This window comes from Cricetulus griseus, chromosome 4 (assembly GCF_003668045.3).
Source record: "Cricetulus griseus strain 17A/GY chromosome 4, alternate assembly CriGri-PICRH-1.0, whole genome shotgun sequence".
NCBI lineage: Eukaryota > Metazoa > Chordata > Mammalia > Rodentia > Cricetidae > Cricetulus > Cricetulus griseus.
The window spans coordinates 188,245,455-188,266,163 of NC_048597.1; the positions used below are offsets into that span (position 1 = coordinate 188,245,455).

At 38.1% G+C, this 20,709-nt stretch overlaps 1 protein-coding gene across 1 annotated transcript in view; it reads right to left on the reverse strand.

The window, feature by feature from the left end:
- Window positions 1-10,870: 10,870 nt before the first annotated feature.
- Mlip (muscular LMNA interacting protein) overlaps window positions 10,871-20,709 on the reverse strand; it is a 101,129-nt gene continuing 91,290 nt past the window's right edge. The window contains exons 12-13 of the mRNA XM_035444225.1: window positions 13,030-13,230; window positions 10,871-10,936 (exon numbers count right to left, since the gene is read on the reverse strand). Coding sequence (XP_035300116.1) covers window positions 10,871-10,936; window positions 13,030-13,230 — 267 coding nt within the window. The remainder of the gene's footprint in view (window positions 10,937-13,029; window positions 13,231-20,709) is intronic.

Here is a 20,709-nt window from a genome sequence, read left to right on the forward strand (position 1 = left end):
AATGCCCAGTCTATTCCCCTTCACAATGAGATTCATGCACACACTCCATCTTGAGCCCTTTTTGTTATTTAACATCTCTGTGTCTGTGGATTGTATCCTGGTTCTTCTTTACTTTATGGAGAATATTCATTTATGAGTGAGTACATACAAAAAAACAGCTAGAACCTGGGAGCATCTCTGGGACTCTGGGATGAGTTAGAAACTTAGAGCAATGGAAACTCCCAGGAATCTATGAGGGTGATGTGAGCTAAGACTCCTAGCAAAAAGGGTTACAGAGTCTCATCCAGACATCTCCTATCACCAAGTAAGACCTCAGTGGAGGGATTAGGACAACAACCTAGGCACAAACCCTTCAACCTAAACTTTGTCTTGCCTAAAAGATATGTTGGGTTAAAGATGATGCAAGACCCATACCCTGTGAGGGAACTCCCCTCTAAGGGCCAGGACCCAGAGGTAGGATACCTCAGAGACACAGGAAATAACCAAGCACGAATAGAAAAAAAGAAAAAAAGAAAAGGACAATGTAATTATTCCTAATGATATTCTGCTGTGCTCATAGACTAATGCCTAGTCCAATTACCATCACAGAGATTTCACCCAACAACTGATGGAAACAGATACAGAGACCCACAGGCAAACATTAGGCAGTGCTCAGGGAATCCTGCAGAAGACGGGGAGGAAGGATTGTAGGATTGTGTCAAGAAAAACCACAGAACCAACCTAGACTCATAGGAGTTCACAGAGACTGAACCTGCATGAGACGACCTAGGCCTTCTGCATGTATGTTACAGCTTGGTCTTCGTGTGAGACTCTGAAGAGTGAAAGCAGGGGATGTCCCTGACTCTGTTGCCTACTTTAGGGACACTTTCCTCCTACTGGATTGCCTTAATAGAAGAGGAGGTGCCTAGTCTCAATGCAACCGGGTATACCATGGCTGGCTGATATCCACAGGATGTCCACCTGTATCTGAAGAGAAACAGTGTAGGAGTAGTGGATGGGATTGGGGGGTAGGGTGGAGATGCAGGAACTGGGAAGTGGGTCGGGAGGGGAAATTTTGGTTGGAATGTAAAAACAAACAAAAAAGTGCCTTGTTGTAGCAGATGGAAGCCTGTGACCTGCAGGTGGTAGCAATGTGGAAACAGTGGAGCTTTTTGACTGACAAGGTTTGTCAGAGAGTCTCAGATTCATCCAGCACCAGATTTTAAGTTAGCTTGTAGAATATTATGCAAATTATCTATGCTTTCTGTTCCTGTTTCCTCCTGTATAGAGAAAATGAAACCCACTTCACAATTGCTTTGAAATTTAAATAAAATATGGTCTGTAATGTAAATACCAAATTGTTTTTTTTTTTTTTCCCAAAAACAAAATTTCAGGGACTCCTCATTACATGCCAAACCACCACTAAAACACTTACGATGTTGAAATGCCTCTGCCCTCTGGTGGAGAACTTTACCAAACAACATGTTTGGTATGTTTTCCCCAGATTCTCCTCCCAATTCAAACAGGCCAATATGCCCACAAATGTGGAAGTCCATCTAGCAATCTGACTTCTTCTATCCACTCCCGAGGTTCTTGACCCACCTGCTTGTTCTACACCAGACCCAGCCTGCTGGTATTTTCTCAGGTGAGCCATTTCTTTCTTTGGAGTTTCTGTCTCCAATTTTGCTGCTCCCTCCCATCCAGCAAGGTCCAGAACTTTGCTTCATTCTCATCTCCCATCCCATCCCTGGTCACATCTGTCCTTAGTCAGCCCTGATTCATCAGAGGCGTTTGGGACCACGTAGATGCTCCAACATCTGCATGGTGATAGGGCCTCATTTGTTTTTCTTGTTTAATTTTTTTACTTTTTTTTTCCTACATAGAAAACAAATTCCTAGTTAAGTCTTTCTTGCCTCTCACTGCTTGCTCCCCCTGGCATGGGCAGTACTGATGAGCCAGAGCTTTTGCCTACTGGAGATTCAATAAATCTTTGTGACACAAATAAATAATTATGTTTTGTCTACTTCTGGACTCCAGGGCTCCTAGATTTCAGTATAAAATAGACACTGTCTGTATTCTTCATTTGGGAAGAGAATTAGGTTATGGGTTAGACAAGGTTTTCACCATTTTGAACGGACTTACTTCATTTGACATTCATTTTATCATCCTGAAGCTCAACTCATCTCAGTGTGCTGCTCTACTCTTAACTGAGATCTGTTTCTCTAAGTGTAAATGTTTACATGTTACCTTAAAGAGACAGATGTTTTCAAAGCTGCCCAAAGCCTTTGAGCCACAAGTAGGTACAGATGAGGATTACTGTGAGGGTTCCCTGACTCAGACCAGTTATAACAAGCCTCCCATTCTGTTCATCAACACTTTTTGTTAAAATATCAGAAGAAATCATCTTTCAAAGGTTCATATTTAACTCATGCTTTGTACGTTGTACGTGGAATATTCATATTATAATCTACTTGCAAGAATTCTATGTGGGTGGGGAGCTTGTGGTTTTCTAGTTTCCCCAGCAATTCTGATGCAGTTGTGTCAGTTTGGGGTCAAGGTAGAACTCCAAAACCTAGTCAAATATGCAATTATAACCCATCAGAGAGAAATCATAGTTTAAAAAAAAAAAAAACGACATAGCCGATAGCACTTATACAGATTGAATTATATTGTGAACAAGAATTTCCGGAAAGAGGCTGTAAAGTTGCAAAGGCAAGAGGGCTGTCAAAACTTTGTGATTGTGGAGGAGTTGGAATGCTGCAGGTCTAGAGCCCAGATACTATACATCTTAGGTGATCTTTAGCCTCTAAAGAGCCATTTTTTGTCTACCTCTGTGAGCATTCCAATAAACAGATACAAACTTTTAGACGGCATTAATAAAACTCTTTTCTCCACTAACCATGGTGCTAACTAAGACTGCTGTCAATCGCTTCTGAAGCCCATAGCTGAGATTTCTCCACCCGACTATAACCTGCTTCTCTGATATTTCCACCAATGTTTAAATTTTAAAAATGGCTTGGTTTATGACTTTCTTTGTTCTGTTACTATAAAAATTTCATGGAACTTGGGCTAATCAAAGTTTTTGAGTCCAGGCCATGGTCACTCATATTTGGCCTCAGAATAAGCCATCTTTATTTCTTTGGTGGTAAGAATGGATTTCTTGGTGTCGAGAAAACACGAAGGGAACTACCGAATATGCACAAGCAGAGCATAAAATTCAAGTCCTCAGTCAGAGATGGCTTCTGAGTCAAAAGGGGGGGTACACAAATGACAAGAAACCCATGTGAATAAATGGGAGTATTAGAAGGGAATATGCTGCAATAAAGGAAAAATCATTTAAGAGGAAGACCCATATTATCAGTTAAACTGATGGGTTTTCTTCTTTCATTCTAGCACCAAATTTATGGTAATAAAGCCAGATCTGGAAGCATGAATTAAATTCAGCACTAAAATTGGAATGTGCAGGTAAAAATTTCTCTTGATCCTGGCAACAATCAAAAGACTTTATTTTTACCCCAAGGGGCTGAATCCCTTTTTCAAATATTTCAAACATAAAATAACTTAATGACTCACCAAAAGAAATTCAGCAGAGACAGATACCTTATAAGTAGGCATTGCTAAGAGTAATTGCCATTACTAATCAAACCAAAAAACATGATAATGAAAGGGGACACTGAAGTCATTATAATTATTAAGATAGGTATTAACTGATAGAAATAGTTTGTTACAGAACAGGTCAAACATTTCTTTGCAAAAACAAACCTATTTCTAAATATAAACTCCATCAAAATAAATGCACATATTTAGGTTTTTTAAAGCCCCAACTTTAAAAACACAATCAGAACACAAATTATCTCCACAGAAACATGTATTTTCCTAGCTATTTGAGAGAACCTAAAGTCTTGCTCTGCCATCAGCACTGATGGCAGCCTTGGAGGCTAAAGCCAGGGATGTGAGGGATTATGAACAGGGAGAATGTGGGTGGCATGGATTGGCAGTGTTCAGTTTTTGTTTCTTCCTTTGGGTTTCCACTGCTGCTGTTAGCTTGCTTGTTTGTTTTCAAACAGGCTACTCCAGAAACAATCGTTAAGCTATTTAAATGTAAAGTGGCAGGAAAGCTAGAGCTAGCTGATGCATTAAATCTACATATAATAATAGATTACAGTAGCAGTTGGCTCAAAGAGAATATACGTATCCAAAGAAATTTCTTTATCTGTATGTCTTTGGTGGGATATGAGCAAACTCAAAATAAAATAAAAGAGTATGGTTGTAAAGAATGGTGATGTATTTTTAGAAAATGAAATAAAATGATCACATGGTTGTAAACAAGGCATGAAAATAAAGATGTAGTTTTTTAAAACAGGAGATGTTTTTAAGAATGCCTGCGGATTTTCTCCTGTGGCAACAAAGCTTTAGATCTTATTCTTGCTTGTAAACCACTCAAGTTTTCACAGGCGTGGCATCTTACTGCTGTGGAAATCCTAACTGCCACCCTGCAGGAGCCCCAGCCAGACTGTAGGAGTTTAGTTCTCACTTGGCTGGGTCTTTCTCACAGGGACCACATCTTTCTGGTTTGTTGCTATCAACAGAGTAGGAACTGAAAGAAACATGGAAGAGGGATAACTTTCTGCCCACACTGCTTTAGCTGTGCAAAATAAAAGGAAGAAAATGTCATGGGCGTATGAAAAAAAGAGTGCAGACAACTGAGTGATGGATTTGGAGTGCTTAAGAAGAACAAGACTTTCAGGCGGCCTAAAAAAAGTTGGCTATGAGATTATGGGAGTAGAAAACAGGAGAGAAAAGGCAGAAAATGGAGAGAGGAAACAGTGAGAGATATACAGAATGCTAAAGTTAATCACTTAATCACTTTCTGCATGTTCTCAACTGAGCATGAGGAGCCCATGGAATCATATGAATGCCCCTACTAACTTTCATCTTCTGAAAGGCCTGAGTTTTCTGACATGGAGGTTAGACCACAAAAGGCCTTGATCAAGACAGAAGCTGAGATGCTGCATGTGACACCTGCCTGCCCTTAAAGGTAAAATATCAAAGCCCATTGCAAAAGAGAAACAAAATTAGAGGGAACCACCGTAGATTAGATACAATCTCATGCCTTTAATCCCAGCACTCGGGAGGCAGAGGCAGGCAGATCTCTGTGAGTTTGAGACCAGCCTGGTCCACAGAGCGAGTGCCAGGATAGGCTCCAAAGCTACACAGAGAAACCCTGTCTCGAAAAACCAAAAATAAAAAATAAAAAAATAAAAGATACAACCTCACATCACATCACATTCCCAGACACATGTATCCTTTGTCCCCTTCATTGCACAGTAGGACCAATAGTATGAATAACACATTAAAATAAAGAAAAGGCACATGAAATTTTTGGGTTCCTGAGATTTGGAGGTGATTTTGTAGAGATCCCATCACTGAGCCGTATCCTCAAACCCACTCTTAAATTTTGATAGCCAGAGTTTTGATATGGTGAAGCCTAGACTTAAAATGTAGCTCCAAAATCTAAGAACAGGTGAGCAGAGATACACCCATGTCTACACATGGCATCTTCTCCTTCTTTCTCCATGCTGTTTGCTTGTGCTTTTCCTTGCCTGCCACCAACTCTCTCTAGAAATTAGTGTTGTTCCCCCACCCAATTCCTCTGCCCTGGTACAGGCTCAACTGACTGTCAAAATTTTCCTTCCCACCTCTCAGTTAGCATTGTGCCAAACTGTGTCCTTCATTGTTTTTTGTTTGTCGTCTAGAGTTTCTCCACAATGATAACTTGTTTGCCAACATAACCTTCACGGATGCCTTAATGTCATGTTACCCATTTCTTTAACCTGTTTGGAATTTATTCCCCAAGTAATTTCTCATACGTGAATACCCTTTCTGTAAAATTGAAACAAATAGACAATCAATTATCTCTATTCACATATGTATTGACCAATCAACAAATAACTTGTTATATGTGTTCCTGTTTCTTAAAAATTATATATTCCTGATACACTGACAATAAATTCCCAGCTAACAGCATTCTAATTCATGATAAAGAAAAGGTTAACTCAGCTATTTTGCCTATTTATGTAAGAACCCAACACCAGATTTAGGGCCCATTTTAAATAGTAAAATCATGAATTGTAGTATAAAAGGTATAAAATAAACTGACTGGACCAATCACGAGAAGGAATATCCCAGCATGGTATGTGAGAGGAAGCAGAACACTGACTGCCTTGCTCATCAGCTAGGCACACATGTGCACCAGTGACTTTTCTCATTGCTATGACCAAATATCTAACAAGTCACATTTACAGGGGGGAAAGGTTCATTTTGGCTCACCATTGCAAGGAAGACACAATAGGAACAGCTTAGATCATGATGCAGATCAGGAAGCCGGTAAAGGAATACAGCAGTTTGACTGACTGTCCCATTTTCCTTTGTATTTAGTCACGGACTCCAGCCCATGGGGTGGCACTATTGCCCATGTGACCATATTAAGGGTGGGTCCTACATCCTCAGGCAATAATCTCTCAATACACTCAGACAAGCCTGGAGGTGATCATAACTCCAGTTATGAAGATCAACCATAAGAAGTGCATTAATGACATGGATTTTCTCCCTTGAAGCATGCCCACAATCCACTAGAAAAGCAAATAAAAGGCAGGCAGTATTTGAGGTTGCTTATCATAAAGTTTAGAGGTTGATGATGAGCTGAGCCTGTGAATAAAGGGAGATGCTCGTTTAAAGCCCAGTCACCTGAGTTTGACTCCTGAAAGTTGTATAAAGAAGGAAGGGGAGAAATAATATCACAAAGTTGTCCTCTGACTTCCACTTTCATGTCATAGCCCTCACTCCAACGCACATATGTCATGTATACACAAAATAACATTTGTTTTAATTTTCAAATACAAATGAAGTTTACTTGTGGCTTCTAGTGGCCAAAGCACAGTTACAGAGGAATGAAGGACAGGTGGGGCAAGTATGATGATGGCGCTGAGATAGCCTTAGAGTTTCTTGTTTCTGTATACAGATAACAAGGTGCTCTGGAGCCAGAGAAGTAGCTGACAGAAATCCTATGAGGCTATGTCACACAGGTAAACTGGAAGGACAAGGCAAGTTACCATACCACTTTTGGTCCAATGCCCTAAAAAAAATGGGAAACCTCCTCAGAATATTCCAGAATCTACATACAGCAAGAGAAAATCAAATGGCCACACCACTACTTCTTTGTCTGTGTTTATTCTCGCACTAAGGAATCCCAAGAGCTGGCAAGTAGATGCAGCCTTTAACAAAGGAGTTGTCTTCTGTTTACTAAAATAATCCTAAACATATTGGCAGACTGTAAGTTGATTCAGATTTAGTATTTGCTTAAAACAGAAATAACAGTGGTTATTCTAGCATCTGAGGTTCACAGTGAAGTAAATAGACTATGATGAGATTATTCATCATTAACACACATTTACTTCATGCCTATCCTATGGGAAACAGGTCAAAGTGTATCACATTGTAGATGAACAAGAAACGGTCAAAAAAGACACATGTCAATCTATAATGACACAGGAGGTGCTTTGCACAGACAAGGATTGTAGAGATTGAAAAGGGAAATGATCACTTTAAATGCTGCATGAAGAAACTTCACTGAAAAGAAGGCATAATTGGTCTGACTCAAAATATACAAATGTTCATACCCATAAGGGAAAACCTAGATAATTTTATAAGAGGAGAGCCTGTGTGGAACTGGAATTATAAGGGATGCTGATGGCATGCCTAGAGGAAAATGAGTATATCATTTCAAATAAAGTAGACTGGCAAGGCAGAACAGTGTAAAATAATGCTACTGCACAGCCAAAGAAGATCCCATTCTAAATGGGAAATTACTAGCTACAAAGGCAATGTGAAAGAAAGATGGATTATGATAGATGAATCCAGCTTTCAGTCTGAGGACTTCCAGAATTACGATATTAATGACAGAAGTAAGGAAATCCATACAAACTAGTTTCCAATAAAATACATGAGTGTGAAATGCCAATTTGATTTTCCAAGCTATATTTCTGCTGCTATGATTAAACAAACAAATAAATAAATAATATACAAACCATGACCAAGGAAACTTGTAGAAGGAAGGGTTTATTTGGGTTTATAGTTCCAGAGGGATAGGAGTCCACCACCATCACAGCTGGAAAGAGTGGCACCAGGCAGAAATAGCAACTGGAGCTGCAGGCTGAGAGCCCATACCTTGAACCACATGCAGGAAGCAGAGAGCACACTGGAATGGTAGGAGTCTTTGAATTCCCAAAGCCCACACCAGTGACCTGATTCCTGCAGCAATGCCACACCTCCTAAACCAAACAGTGGCAAAACCTAGGACCAAGTATTCAGGCATCTGCACCTACAGGAGACATTGTCATTCAAACTACCACAGGAGGGGAGTAATAAGCAAGCAGCTAGAGGTGAGAAACTCGATATCAGTGCAGAAGTAAGAATTGGAAATGTGGGTTTCATATCCACCAACACTGTGATAATTACTAAAATCTATGAGTGACCAGATACCTGAATTTCAACAAGTAGACGTTAGACAGTATCGTTGTACATCATGCCTATAGATTATACTCCCAGCTACTCAGGAAGCAGAAAATAGGAGGACCATAAGGTAATACCTAGACTGAGCAACTTAGCAAGACACTCTCTCAAAATAAAGTAAAATAATGGCTTGGGGTGTAGCTAAGGGGTAGAAAAATTCCTAGTATACACAAAATCCTTCACAATGAAGGTTCCATCACAATGAAGAGAAGCAATCACTACAGAGGGATAAAAGGGACAGAGGCCTGGAGAGCTTTCACCACCAACCAAATTGTCTTTGTTAGAACAATTTCAGTTCAGTGGGAGGAGCAAAATCAGAATGTTTACAAGAACAGTTTAGTCATAGCTGGACATGGAGACAATGACTACTGCCCACCATGAGAGCAAAAAATGAAGGAAACGAAGGGAGAGAGGGGAAAGGAGAGACAGAGGGAGGGAGGGAGGAGGGAGGAGGGAGGGAGGGAGAGGAGGGAGGGAGGGAGGGAGGGAAATTGCTAGATTTACAGTATCATGAAGGGAATAGATAGAGAAGTGGACAAGTGTTCCTGTGTTGTTGTGTTGTGTTGTGTTTTTGTTTGAGTTTCCTTTGTACTACAAGGAAACAGCCAGTGAAGAAAAGATGAATGAAGACACAAGAGAGCAAGGAAAATGGTAGTTCAAAGGTCTGGTCATATAACATCTGCATCTGCATGATTCTTTTTGTGTTTCCGCTCCTTTGTTATATATTAATATACTTTAGTCCTGATTCTTACAGGCTCTAATAAACTGGATACTGTTATAATTCTCATGATCTCCTGAGCAAATTGGGAGCAGGGGAAGAGGGGGTAGAGAGCTAGGAGAATGAGAAGGGGAGAAGAGGAGGGATGCAGAGGACATGAGGGAGCAGAAAGGTTGAGTAAGGGGAAAAATAGATGATAACAAGAATGGGGATACCATAATAGAGGGAGACATTTTTGGTTTACAGAGAAATCAGGCACTAGGGAAATGTGTGAAGATCTACAAAGATGATGCCAGCTAGCAATCTAAGCAACAGAGGAGAGGCTACCTTAAATGCACTCCCCTGATAATGAGATTGATGACTAACTTATATGCCATCCTATAGCCTTGATCCAGCAGCTGGTGGAAGTAGAAGCAGACACTCACAGCTAATCACTGAACTGAACTGGAACCCAGATGCAGAGAAGGACGAGTAAAGAGCAAAGGGGTCCAGACCAGGCTGGTGAAACCCACAGAAACAGCTGACCATGCCGAGTTGTTGGTGGCGCATGCCTTTAATCCCAGCACTCAGGAGGCAGAAGCAGGCAGATCTCTGTGAGTTCGAGACCAGCCTGGTCTACAAGAGCTAGTTCCAGGACAGCCTCTAAAGCCACAGAGAAACCCTATCTCGAAAAAACAAGAAAGAAAGAAAGAAAGAGAGAGAGAGAGAGAGAGAGAGAGAGAGAGAGAGAGAGAAAGAAAGAAAGAAAGAAAGAAAGAAAGAAAGAAAGAAAGAAAGAAAGAAAGAGCTGACCTGAACATCAGGGAACTCTTGCTCCCCAGACTGATAACTGGAATACCAGCATGGGACTGATCCAGACCCCAGGAACACGGGTTTCTGTGAGGAAACCTCAGAAATCTACGGGACCTCCTGTAGACGTTCAGTACTTATCCCTAGCATAGGTGTGGACTTTGGGAGCCCATTCCATATAGAGAAACACTCCCTGAGCCAAGACACACGGGGGTGGGCATAGGCCCTATCCCAAAGGATACAATAGACCCTGATGACACCCTATGGAAGGCTTCACCATCCAGGGGGAGCAGAAAGGATATGTGATAGATAGGATTTTAGTTGGGGGGGGGTGGTAGGGGAGGAAAGGAGGGAGAACAGAACTGGGATTGTCATGTAAAACAATCCTGTTTCTAATTCAAATTAAAAAAAAGTTGGAAAAGAAAGAAGAAAAAACAGGGAAAAAAGATGAGGAATCAAGCATGCAGAGGATGAATTACTCACTAAGTATCGCTTTCTGGAATGGGTGGAATCAAGTAATAAATTCAAATAGTCTAAGCAGAAGTAATATGCCCTTACCCACAAGTTTATAGTTTTTCATGATAATGGGAGGAACTGAAAGGTATGACTTTCCTTTTATCAGAGCCAAAAATAAAGGAAGATGGATAAGCAGTTCAAAACAAGATGAAATCATCATATGATGGACTCTAATTAGAAGGCAAAAAAAAAGGGAAGGGACTAGGGTCAGAGTTTAAGATACAGAGTTTGGTGAAAATTTAGAATAATGCACTGCAAGTTCAACAAAAGAAGGACGGCCTGTTGAAGCCTGCAGTCTTAGTAGATGAGAAACTCTGCAATCTGAACAATCAAGTCAAATTCAGCATGCACTTCCAGGTAGTTCTTCAGAAGAAAGAGTGGGAAGATTTGGCTGTAGGCAAAGGTGTAAAGTCAAAGTTGAGAGTAACATTAGCATGTTAGGACAAAGTTCACTTACATGTCAGATTGTGTTTTACAACTCCAGGCAATATTGGTATTAGTGGAATATTAACCCACAACTATGACATATTTCTAAACATATCCATAAAATTTAGTAATTAATACATTTTAATAGGAGAAATGGGAATATATGACAAATCAATTAAATCTTCTTCTGACAAATCCTGTCTTACTACAAGATAAGTTTTATTAGTATTTTGGATATGAGTGGGTTTTGTTCAATATAAATGAATTTTAGACTTTGAAAGACAAAATCTATTCATGAAGATTGTCTAGTTCATAAGCTTTTACCTATCCAATTTCTCTTCTGAAATAGGTCATCATATGTGGCCTGTGCTGATACCAACATCATAGAGTCAAGTGACCCTTCCATTGTTAACTGGCTACTACAGGCAAGTCTACAATACCTGAATTGTTCATTGTTTTTCACAGTCTGGATAAGCAAAGCTAAACTAGGAATGCAACGCTAGATCTTATATTGTTGAACAGTTAGTTCCATAAAGATATCAAAAGATGAAGCTGCTCAATATAATTGATACCTATAAAATATAACCATAACCTATCATGCATGATAATTTATAATAGTAACATATTATATCACAAATAACTTTCATAACAACTTATTTTTTCATAGGCATTTCAAATTTAGGCATTTCAAATTAAATCGTTTTAAGATTCTTCCTTCCATGGTACATACTTCTTTTTATCAAACACCAAGAGTAAGACACATCTAAAATCAATAAAATGTTGTTAGTAGGAAATTGATCCTATGAAAGTTGTTTAAGACTGATTGTTTATTCATCATAGCTGACATAAGATATAAAAAGCTAATTCTTCTTTATACACCCATGCCCACTTTTCAGATGATTATGTTTAATGTATGTTATCAATATTATTTCTTTTTTATTTCTTTTTTTTGAGACAGAGTTTGTCTGTGTAGCTTTGGAGCCTGTCTTGGCACTAGACCTGACTGTCCTGGAACTCACTCTAGTAGACCAGGCTGCCCTTGAACTCACAGAGATCTGCCTGCTTCTGCCTCCCAAGTGCTGGAATTACAGGCTACATTCCAGCTACAGCCACTTCCAGGCTACATTATTTCTTTTAAAAATGAATAAAATCTCAAGGTCCAAGGAATTTTGTCCTGCCATCTCCTCTGAGATGCCTTTGTTTTTATTTTTAATGGCAGGGATGCATCTTATTGGCCATGGGCAAATTTTAGATAAATGCTTTTAAGTAAGATTTTTAAATGTAAATTATTCATTTAATTGAAGGTCAAGTTTTGTTTTAGGGAATTTTGGGGGTCTTGGAGTCTGTATTAGATAACCAGGTGGCTATGAAAACACTCAAATGGGAAAGGGCACCTAATCAAAGGCCACACAGTGGGGCTGTGTATTGCTAACAAGTCACATGAATGCACTCCAATGACAATCATAAACATGTTAAGATACATATAACACATCACATATATACACATACACCCAGCTGCTGAACACTTTGTGATTTACATATATATATATATGCAAATGGGCATATTATATAAGAAAATATCAATATTATTTTACAGATACCTGAAGTAATTTTGAGTATTTCTTTGCTCACTGTCTGCAGCTATGTTTCCTCAACAAGCCATTGCAATTAATTAAACTTTTAAAGATATTGAAACACGATTAGAACATAAATTAATAACATGACCATATAGAGTTCTAGAAACTTCCTTTACATTTCCATATTGGGGTTAGATCATGAAATAATGAGGAACATAGAGCAGGAATAGACTTAAAAGAAAACACATGTCTATCATTTCTCAAAGTTGGTTGTTACCTACTTAAAGTAATACAACTCAATCCTAGTTTTAATAGTCTAATAAACTTAAATGTTAAAAAAATAAGCATTTAGAGCTTTTATCTAGACTTTGCCACTATATATAGGTTTTAGAAGCTAAGTACCCTAATGTTTCATAGCAAAGAACAATTCGAATTTGGGCAAAATATTCTCACCTTATTGTATGTGTCCTGACTAAGGAAAGTGGGGGATTTCTCCTGTTCATCCCTCAGTGAGAAGGAGGACAAATGACTGAAGGGTCCTGGGGTAAGACAGTCAGCATGAGACAGGGTCTGTGGATGCAGCAGGGTCTTAGGGTAGAGTTTAGATTGATATAAAGGATGGAGAGAGACAGGCCTGTGAGGGATGGCCATACCCTAGGAAGAAAAGGCACAGGAGAGGTTAGTGTATGAAAGTCAGGCACACCATGACTTACCTATGAGAGATGTGTTAGAACCTTGCAAAAACAAGAAGAGTAGTCCTTACAAGGCCTCCCTCACAAAATATTTGTTTTCATAGTGAATATGCTGTCTCTTTGAATAATATTTTCTGCCCTGCCCCCAGTCTCTTCCAGCAAGCAAAACAGGGCCTAGCAACATATCTCCTGAAGATGCTGTTTTTCACTCCTGAAAGGACTTAGAGGAGAAATGTATGGGGAAGAAGAGAACTATCCTTAGCTGGCTGCCCAGGTCCAGCAAATAGGAGGCCGCAGTGGAAGTTTTTAACTCAGAAACACAACTGATGAAGTATAGACTTTGCCAGAGCAATGGGAAGGAATTAATTTGTGAGCAGAAGCACAGAAGCTCCAGGTGTATTAGTTTATCCAAATGAGCTGAGCACAAATAAAGGGCCAGTTAGAAGTGTCTAAAATGAATGAAGACCATGACCAATTTGAAGCCTTGTTGTTTTGGATCATCTTGGATTGAGCCTGGCAGTTCAGCAAACTGCTGGCTGTAGAGAAGGCCTCATTAGCATGGATTGTTAATATAGAAGAGGGATGAAGGCAAGAGCTTGAAGGAGTAGGCAGCTAAATGAGAACATGAATGATGCAAATGGAGCAAGCAATCAACAAAGGTTAGAAAGAGCCAACATGTGTATATGACATGTAGTCATACAAACAAAGGACTAATATTTATGGATACATATAAAAGTTTTTATGTTTCTGAAATCTTCTGTGTCAGAAGATAAATTGATTCTCCTACAAGAAAACCCTCTAAGACATTTAGTGTATGACAAGCAACCTATTTTCTCATCTTTCTGACCTCAGACTCAAACAAAGAGAGACGATGGTAAATACTTAATGCATTAATATCGAATCATATAGGAAGATGGTATTTCTTGTAACTTCAATGATATATTTTATACTATGCTTCATAAGTAACGAGCTAGGTTTTTGTGTTTGGAACAAATTTAGTATAAAATAATACATATGGATCAAAATCCCATCTGGCTAGCAGGTAAACCCAAATTGCAACACATTAAAATTAATATTTTATGTTCATTTCCTTCATTTTAAGCAATGTATTTTTAAGTCTTTGATAGATCTTTAAACCAGTAAATGAAATATGTCAATTACAAGAGGAACGTGGCTGTTTATTCGTTCCTGAGTCAATTGAGTCTTTTAGAACATCTAGGAATACTACCTAAAGTGTCAACTCACCCAACAGTAATGAATCTGGCTCCTTTCTTCCAGTTAGTACACATTTTCTTTCTCTCTTTGGTTGGTTAATTTGGCCAGTACTTGTCAAAAGTACTCATGCTTGTAAGCAACTTAAATGAAACATGTATAATTTCTCTACTATAGTATTCTATCATTTAAATTGAAATGTATTCTAATTTTAACTAATTTCTCAGTGACATAGTTATTACTTTGTTAACAAGCAATTGCATTATGTAGTGTCAAAGAGAATTAATGGAAAACTGAGTATCAAGAGCAAACTTATCTGTGTCAGAACAGGGCAATGCCCCTGTAGATAGTTGAGGAAGCTTGGCAAAAGGTGGCCTAGCAGTCTGTTGTCTACAGACTACTAGATTTCTTGGAAGGCAAAGTACCAGTTCTCTGAATGTCAGGAGTCAAGTTGAGATCCATGAGAAGTCATGCAGCCACAAGACTCAGAAATCAAATAGGGTCACTGGTCTGTGTGTTTTCTACATCTGCTTCATTGTGGTCAATCTCTGGCCTAAAGAGTGGGCCAATCTGCTCTGCACACTTCTGTGCTATCAGGTGGTGTCCTCAGCTTGTCTAGATAGCCAAGCAAAAGGAAAAGGCATAATTTGATCACTATGGACAAATCCTGGGAGGCTGACTACTGCCAAGCTGACTTGGGCAATTGGCAATATGGAGGTGAGGGGATGGAAAGATGATTGACAGATTACAATATTTAACACTGAGACACTTCTTCAGGCTCTGAGACTTGTGGTACCAAAACAAACCAGACTGGTAGACCTTGAGACTGTATCATGTATATTATTCTTCATTTAATTGCCAAGACTTCACTCTATTCTCTAAAGAGTCCTTTGTTTTGATTTTATGAAGCTCTTTGTTTCATTGACATCTGGAAATATTAGTGTTTGCAGGGAGTTTTCCTCCTAGACAATAGCTCCTCTAAATTTTTGTTTAATTTCGGGTTTAGTGGTTTTGTTAATTTTGCTGTGCTGTGTTTTGCATTGAAGGTTCTCTTCACATATCTGGGTATCTAATGGCTGTTGATGTCTTTGGAGTCTGGTGCAGAGCTTCTTACAGATCCTGAGCTCACACACTGACATTTTAGTTCACTGCCCAGAATATGAAATTCTCAAAAATATGAAATTCTCAAGAATATGAAAATCTCAAGAATATGAAAATCTCAAGAATTTTTGGGTTCTCTTCTTTGGATTGGTCAGATTGCTCACTGGGAACTTTCCAACTCACCAGGCTAAAGGCCAAAGGAACAATTACAGCAGATAAAACAGGCTGGGCTATAATATTCTGAGAAGCAGTTGGAGAAAAGAAAGATGGGTACCAACCTGAATTACAAGGCTTCAGGCTGTGCCATTCCCTGGAAAACCCAGATACCCTGTGTTGTGCCAGTGGTCCCTTCAGTCTGAAACCCAATCTTCCTCTAAGCCAAGGTAGAATGCCAGCCACTGAGAAACAGGGGCTTAGGGGTAGATAAATAACTGACAGTTTCCTTATGTTAACTGCTGTTCTTTTCTCTCCTGTGGGAGGTTATCATCGGGCACATCTAAATCTTCAGCCTGTTGAGAGCTCTAGGCAGGGATGGAATCAAGGCTTGGATATCTAAGTACCCAGCTCAGAATTTAGTTTCTAACTCTGTTTTATCAGTTTCACAGCATCAAGATGTTATACCTCTAATGTTATGCTCTCCAATGTCCTCTTCTTTTCCTTGCATTTATGAGCTCTATCATAAATATATATATACAGAGTAAATTTTTAAAAGGTATTGGTGGGGAGCAAATTTAGAGGTGGTATTCAATCCTCCATCCTCTTCCAAATCACCTAAGAGGTTTTTGTTTGATGAAAGGAACCCCTAGAAGTCTACAGAGCCAAGTTCTATTTCCTTCTTGCATGTCTAGAATGAGTCCTACCTGTTGGATTGCAGTTTGCTTTCATGTACTACTGAATTCCATATAGGCAAAAGCGAGATGTTTACATGACTGCGCATAACTGCATGTGAATTGTTTCATTTCTGTCCCTGTTGGGTGATGATGACAAGGCCATTCTGCCTACATGAAATTTTAGTCGATATTCTTATGAAGATAGCCCACAGCTGTCTGCAGCATCCCTGCTGACTCCCCTGTGCTTTTAAGAGCACATGGTACCACTTTTCTTGCTTCTCTTTTGGTTGTGGGTTTGGTGGACTATTCCAGGAAATTTTCCATATCTGTTATAAATTGTATGTCTCCCTTGGATTCACCTCTGAATAAGGTGAAGAGTGTTGAATTTCTACTGGCTTCTGTGTTGTTAGCTATTTCCATGTCCTCTTTTTATTTTGTATCTTCTATCTTCTCCCATTTTACCAATCTTCTAGCAAACAGCTTTATATAACTTTCAAAGAATACATTGCATGCTTGTTTTATCCACAGTTTTCCCAGTTTTAGATATCTAATCTCAATTTTAACTCCATTCTCTTGATTTCTATATGCAGCAGATAAGCTAATGATTTTCTTCCTAAGTAATATTTTCTTTAATTTTTTTCCTCTGGTTTTTGCTTTGTTGTTGCTATTGTTGGATTTTCCAAGGTGAATACTCAACTATCTTCTATTCTCTTTCTTTTCTTCATTAAGCATATTGATAGTAATAAAATTTTTCTCAAAAAATTATTTTAACAACCTCTAGAGCAGTCTAATAAAAAACAATTGCTTTAAGATTTCAGTATGTTTTCTTAGCTAGGCATTAAACGTTTTTTACTATATTCTATTTTGTTATTTAAAAACATACTTTGGTATTATTGTAAAGTGACCTATCGTTATTTAAAACATCAAAACACAGAACAATCTGAAAAGACAAAATTAAAAAACTTCTCTCAATCCTATGAACCCAGATATAGTCTTCTAACATCACTTTTAGGATGCCAAAGAGCATATTGCCTGGTTTCAAAATAAACAACAAAGGTATAATAAACAAATACAGTGATAACAGTGTAAAAGGAGATGCACAGGGCAGTGAAATAGAGTAGAAAGCCCAAAGTTAAATCCATCATGACCCTTCATAAAAATGTCAAAGCATAAAGGGAAGAAACCAGATAGCCACATGTTGGAGAATGAAATTGGACCCTTAGATCATCTACAAAAATTAATTCAAATAAATGTTCTGAAAAAAACATAATGAAAATTATTTTGACATTGATTTATGCAATGACTTCTTTGGATATATACCCATCAACTGATAAATAGAAGAAAATGTGGTATGTACATAGCATAAAGCACTATCCATTATTTTAAAATTGGAATCCTGTTATTTGTGACAGAGACGTTTTTTGGCTAGTGAAAAAGTCAGACACTATCAGGTACTGAGTGACCCCACTAATATAATGTGCAATCTGGAAGAGTTAGTTGACTTAGTAAAAACAAAGAGTAGAATGATTATCAACAAAGGAAGGAGAGAAGGTTGGCTGGGCAATGAGAAATGTTGATTGATGGGCACAGTTGGAGAGGAACAAGAAGTTCTGCTGTAATATAGAATGACCGGAGTCAGCAGTTAGATACATGTAAGATGCTGGCCAAACTGTATATAGCCTCACTTAAGCAAATTAAATGAGTTGTGGAGTTCTAACATATACAACATTTCCATAACCGGAAATCCTGCACTATATTTGAAAGTGCTGAGAGGATGAATCCAAAGTATTCTTAAAAAAATAGCAATAATAACAAGTATTAAGGGTTATATATGGAGCAATGGATATGCTACTTTGTATGAGACTATTTTAAAATCTATTAAAATACCAAAACATCAAATTGCATACCTTAAATATATATGATTTTACTTGACTTGTTATTTATAAATCAATAAAAGTGGGTATAAAGAAGAAAATATAAAATTATTTTGAGTTTCCTCCTTAGTTACAAATCCAGTGCAAACAATGTTTTGTCTCCCTTGACTTTGGTTGTGAGATTACAGAATTCAAAATCTACGTATTAGATATAATTGAGAGCATAAGTGTTTGTGTTTACCATTTGCTCTGTCATAAGCTGGAAAATAATTTAAAATGCTTTGCCAGTATTGTTTTCTCTTGTGATCAAACTTTGCATACAGATATCAAATTTAGCATTTAGATACTCTGATTACATTTTCCTTTTAAGTTTTATCCTTTAGCATTAGGAGAAAATATTGGCTTACTTAAGGTAATATTGCCCATTCTGAAGGTGTATGTGCAGGAGCATACAGATGCCAGAGGTGGACTTTATGACATCTTCCTCAATTGAATCTACATCTTGTCTAATTATTATTATTATTATTATTATTATTATTATTATTATTATTATTATTATTATTAAGTACAGGGGTTCTTGCTGAGCCTGGAGCACATCCTATTGGCTAGACTGATTGTGAGCAGCAAATCCCTGAGAGCCATGGGCCCATGCTGCCACAGCTACCTTCCTGCTGGGGATCTGAACTCAAAACCTCAAACTTGGGCAGGAAGTACCATACCCATTGCACCATCTGATTCTTCTATGCCATTGTGGCTTAACAGTGGTTCTTAATATAACTGCACTTTCTTACCACAATCTTCTTTAAGTATATTCAACATGCTTCATATCTTTCCACAAACATTGCTTTTATTATTAAGGTTGTTTACTTTAGCCCGTGTTTTTCACTAGTATTCCCTTAAGGTTCAGGAATGTCACTTTTTGTTATGTTTCAGATTAAGAGCATACATATGATAAGATGAAGATGTTTTAAAATGTATATTCTGATTTAGACCCATAATCAAACTCAGTATAGTTGAATTCCTCATTACTCATTTTCCCCAAAATCTCCAAGGTTGATTCCTATGTGTTTTCTAAGTGTTTGATTACAAAGATTTCCATTATTCATTCCACATTTCTATATTACAATTATTACAGCAAGAAAAATATAGACTTACTCTTTACTAAATTAGATTGTTAACATTTTTTTTCCTTTAAGGAGAATGTTATTTACATTGACAATTCCTTTAAATGTGATACATTTTAAGCATGCTGTCTTCAAACAATACTGACAATTTCATAGGCCTTACATGCCGTGTTCCCAAATCGGTGTCTTATTATGATGCTATATTATTAGTTACAATGCAAGACAAAATTATACACTTAGGGCAAGGTGCACCCACAGAGGATGTAGATAAATGTTTATATTTCAAACGATTCGTATAATTAAAAACTGGCCTACCTGTCAAATTCAATGTGTTAAATTTCTATTTATGGTTAATAAGCTTATATTGCACATAGCTATTTCTAGTTTGTGCTTATATCAGTAGTAGTTTATTTCATCTAGACTATTGGGGAGTTTGTTTTATCTTAAAGAAAGGAATCTATTTTATGAAAATTATTTTAATTAAAATGTTAAAATGGCAAATATAGGAATAACTCATATGGAATATAATTAGCTGCAACAGGATTAAGAAAAAAATACTGTGTCCACCTGGACAGACCTATCATCCCACGAAGCTTCACCTTTGAGTTCCAACCTTTGAGTTCCAACCATTTAGAACTCAGTCTACAAGGAAGAATGAACAAAGCCCAAACCTTTCTACTTTAGGTAGAAGCTGCAGACACATTGTTCAGAAGGGGCAGTGCCTGGATGCTGCAGGCTCTGCACACCTATGTATTCCAAGACTTGACCTTGCCATAATCATGTGAAAGCAACCTTGACAAGACACAGGCAAGTGGGAGCAGCTGGCTTCTAATAAACTTGTTTATGAAGACACCCTTGGGCCAGATTTTGCCCCAGGCCATGGTTTCAAACTCCTTTTCCAGTTTATTATTAGAGTATATTAATAACCTCTCATATCTCCCCCACATCCTGTCTCACGCTAGTGAATTAGCTTGTGCTCAGCATGCCACTGTGGAAATCAGTTTTCTAAATGCTCTGAAGGGATTGCCGTTTCCCTCCACTTCAGTATTCGGCATGTGATTCTTCAAGCTCTAGTTTTTAAAGGACAAAAGTCATACGTGTTCTTATTAGTAAAATAGGAGTGTAGCTCTTTCTGGTAAAATGTTCCAAACCTCTTCTTGCTCTCTTCATAATTGCCCTCTTCAATGCAAAATTACTTTTTAAAATTTCCCCAAACTTTAAGCCTTATTTAAGTTTGATTACTGAAAAGGAGAAAATTATTTTCTTGGTTTTGGTACGGTACACTGCAAAACTTCAAGAA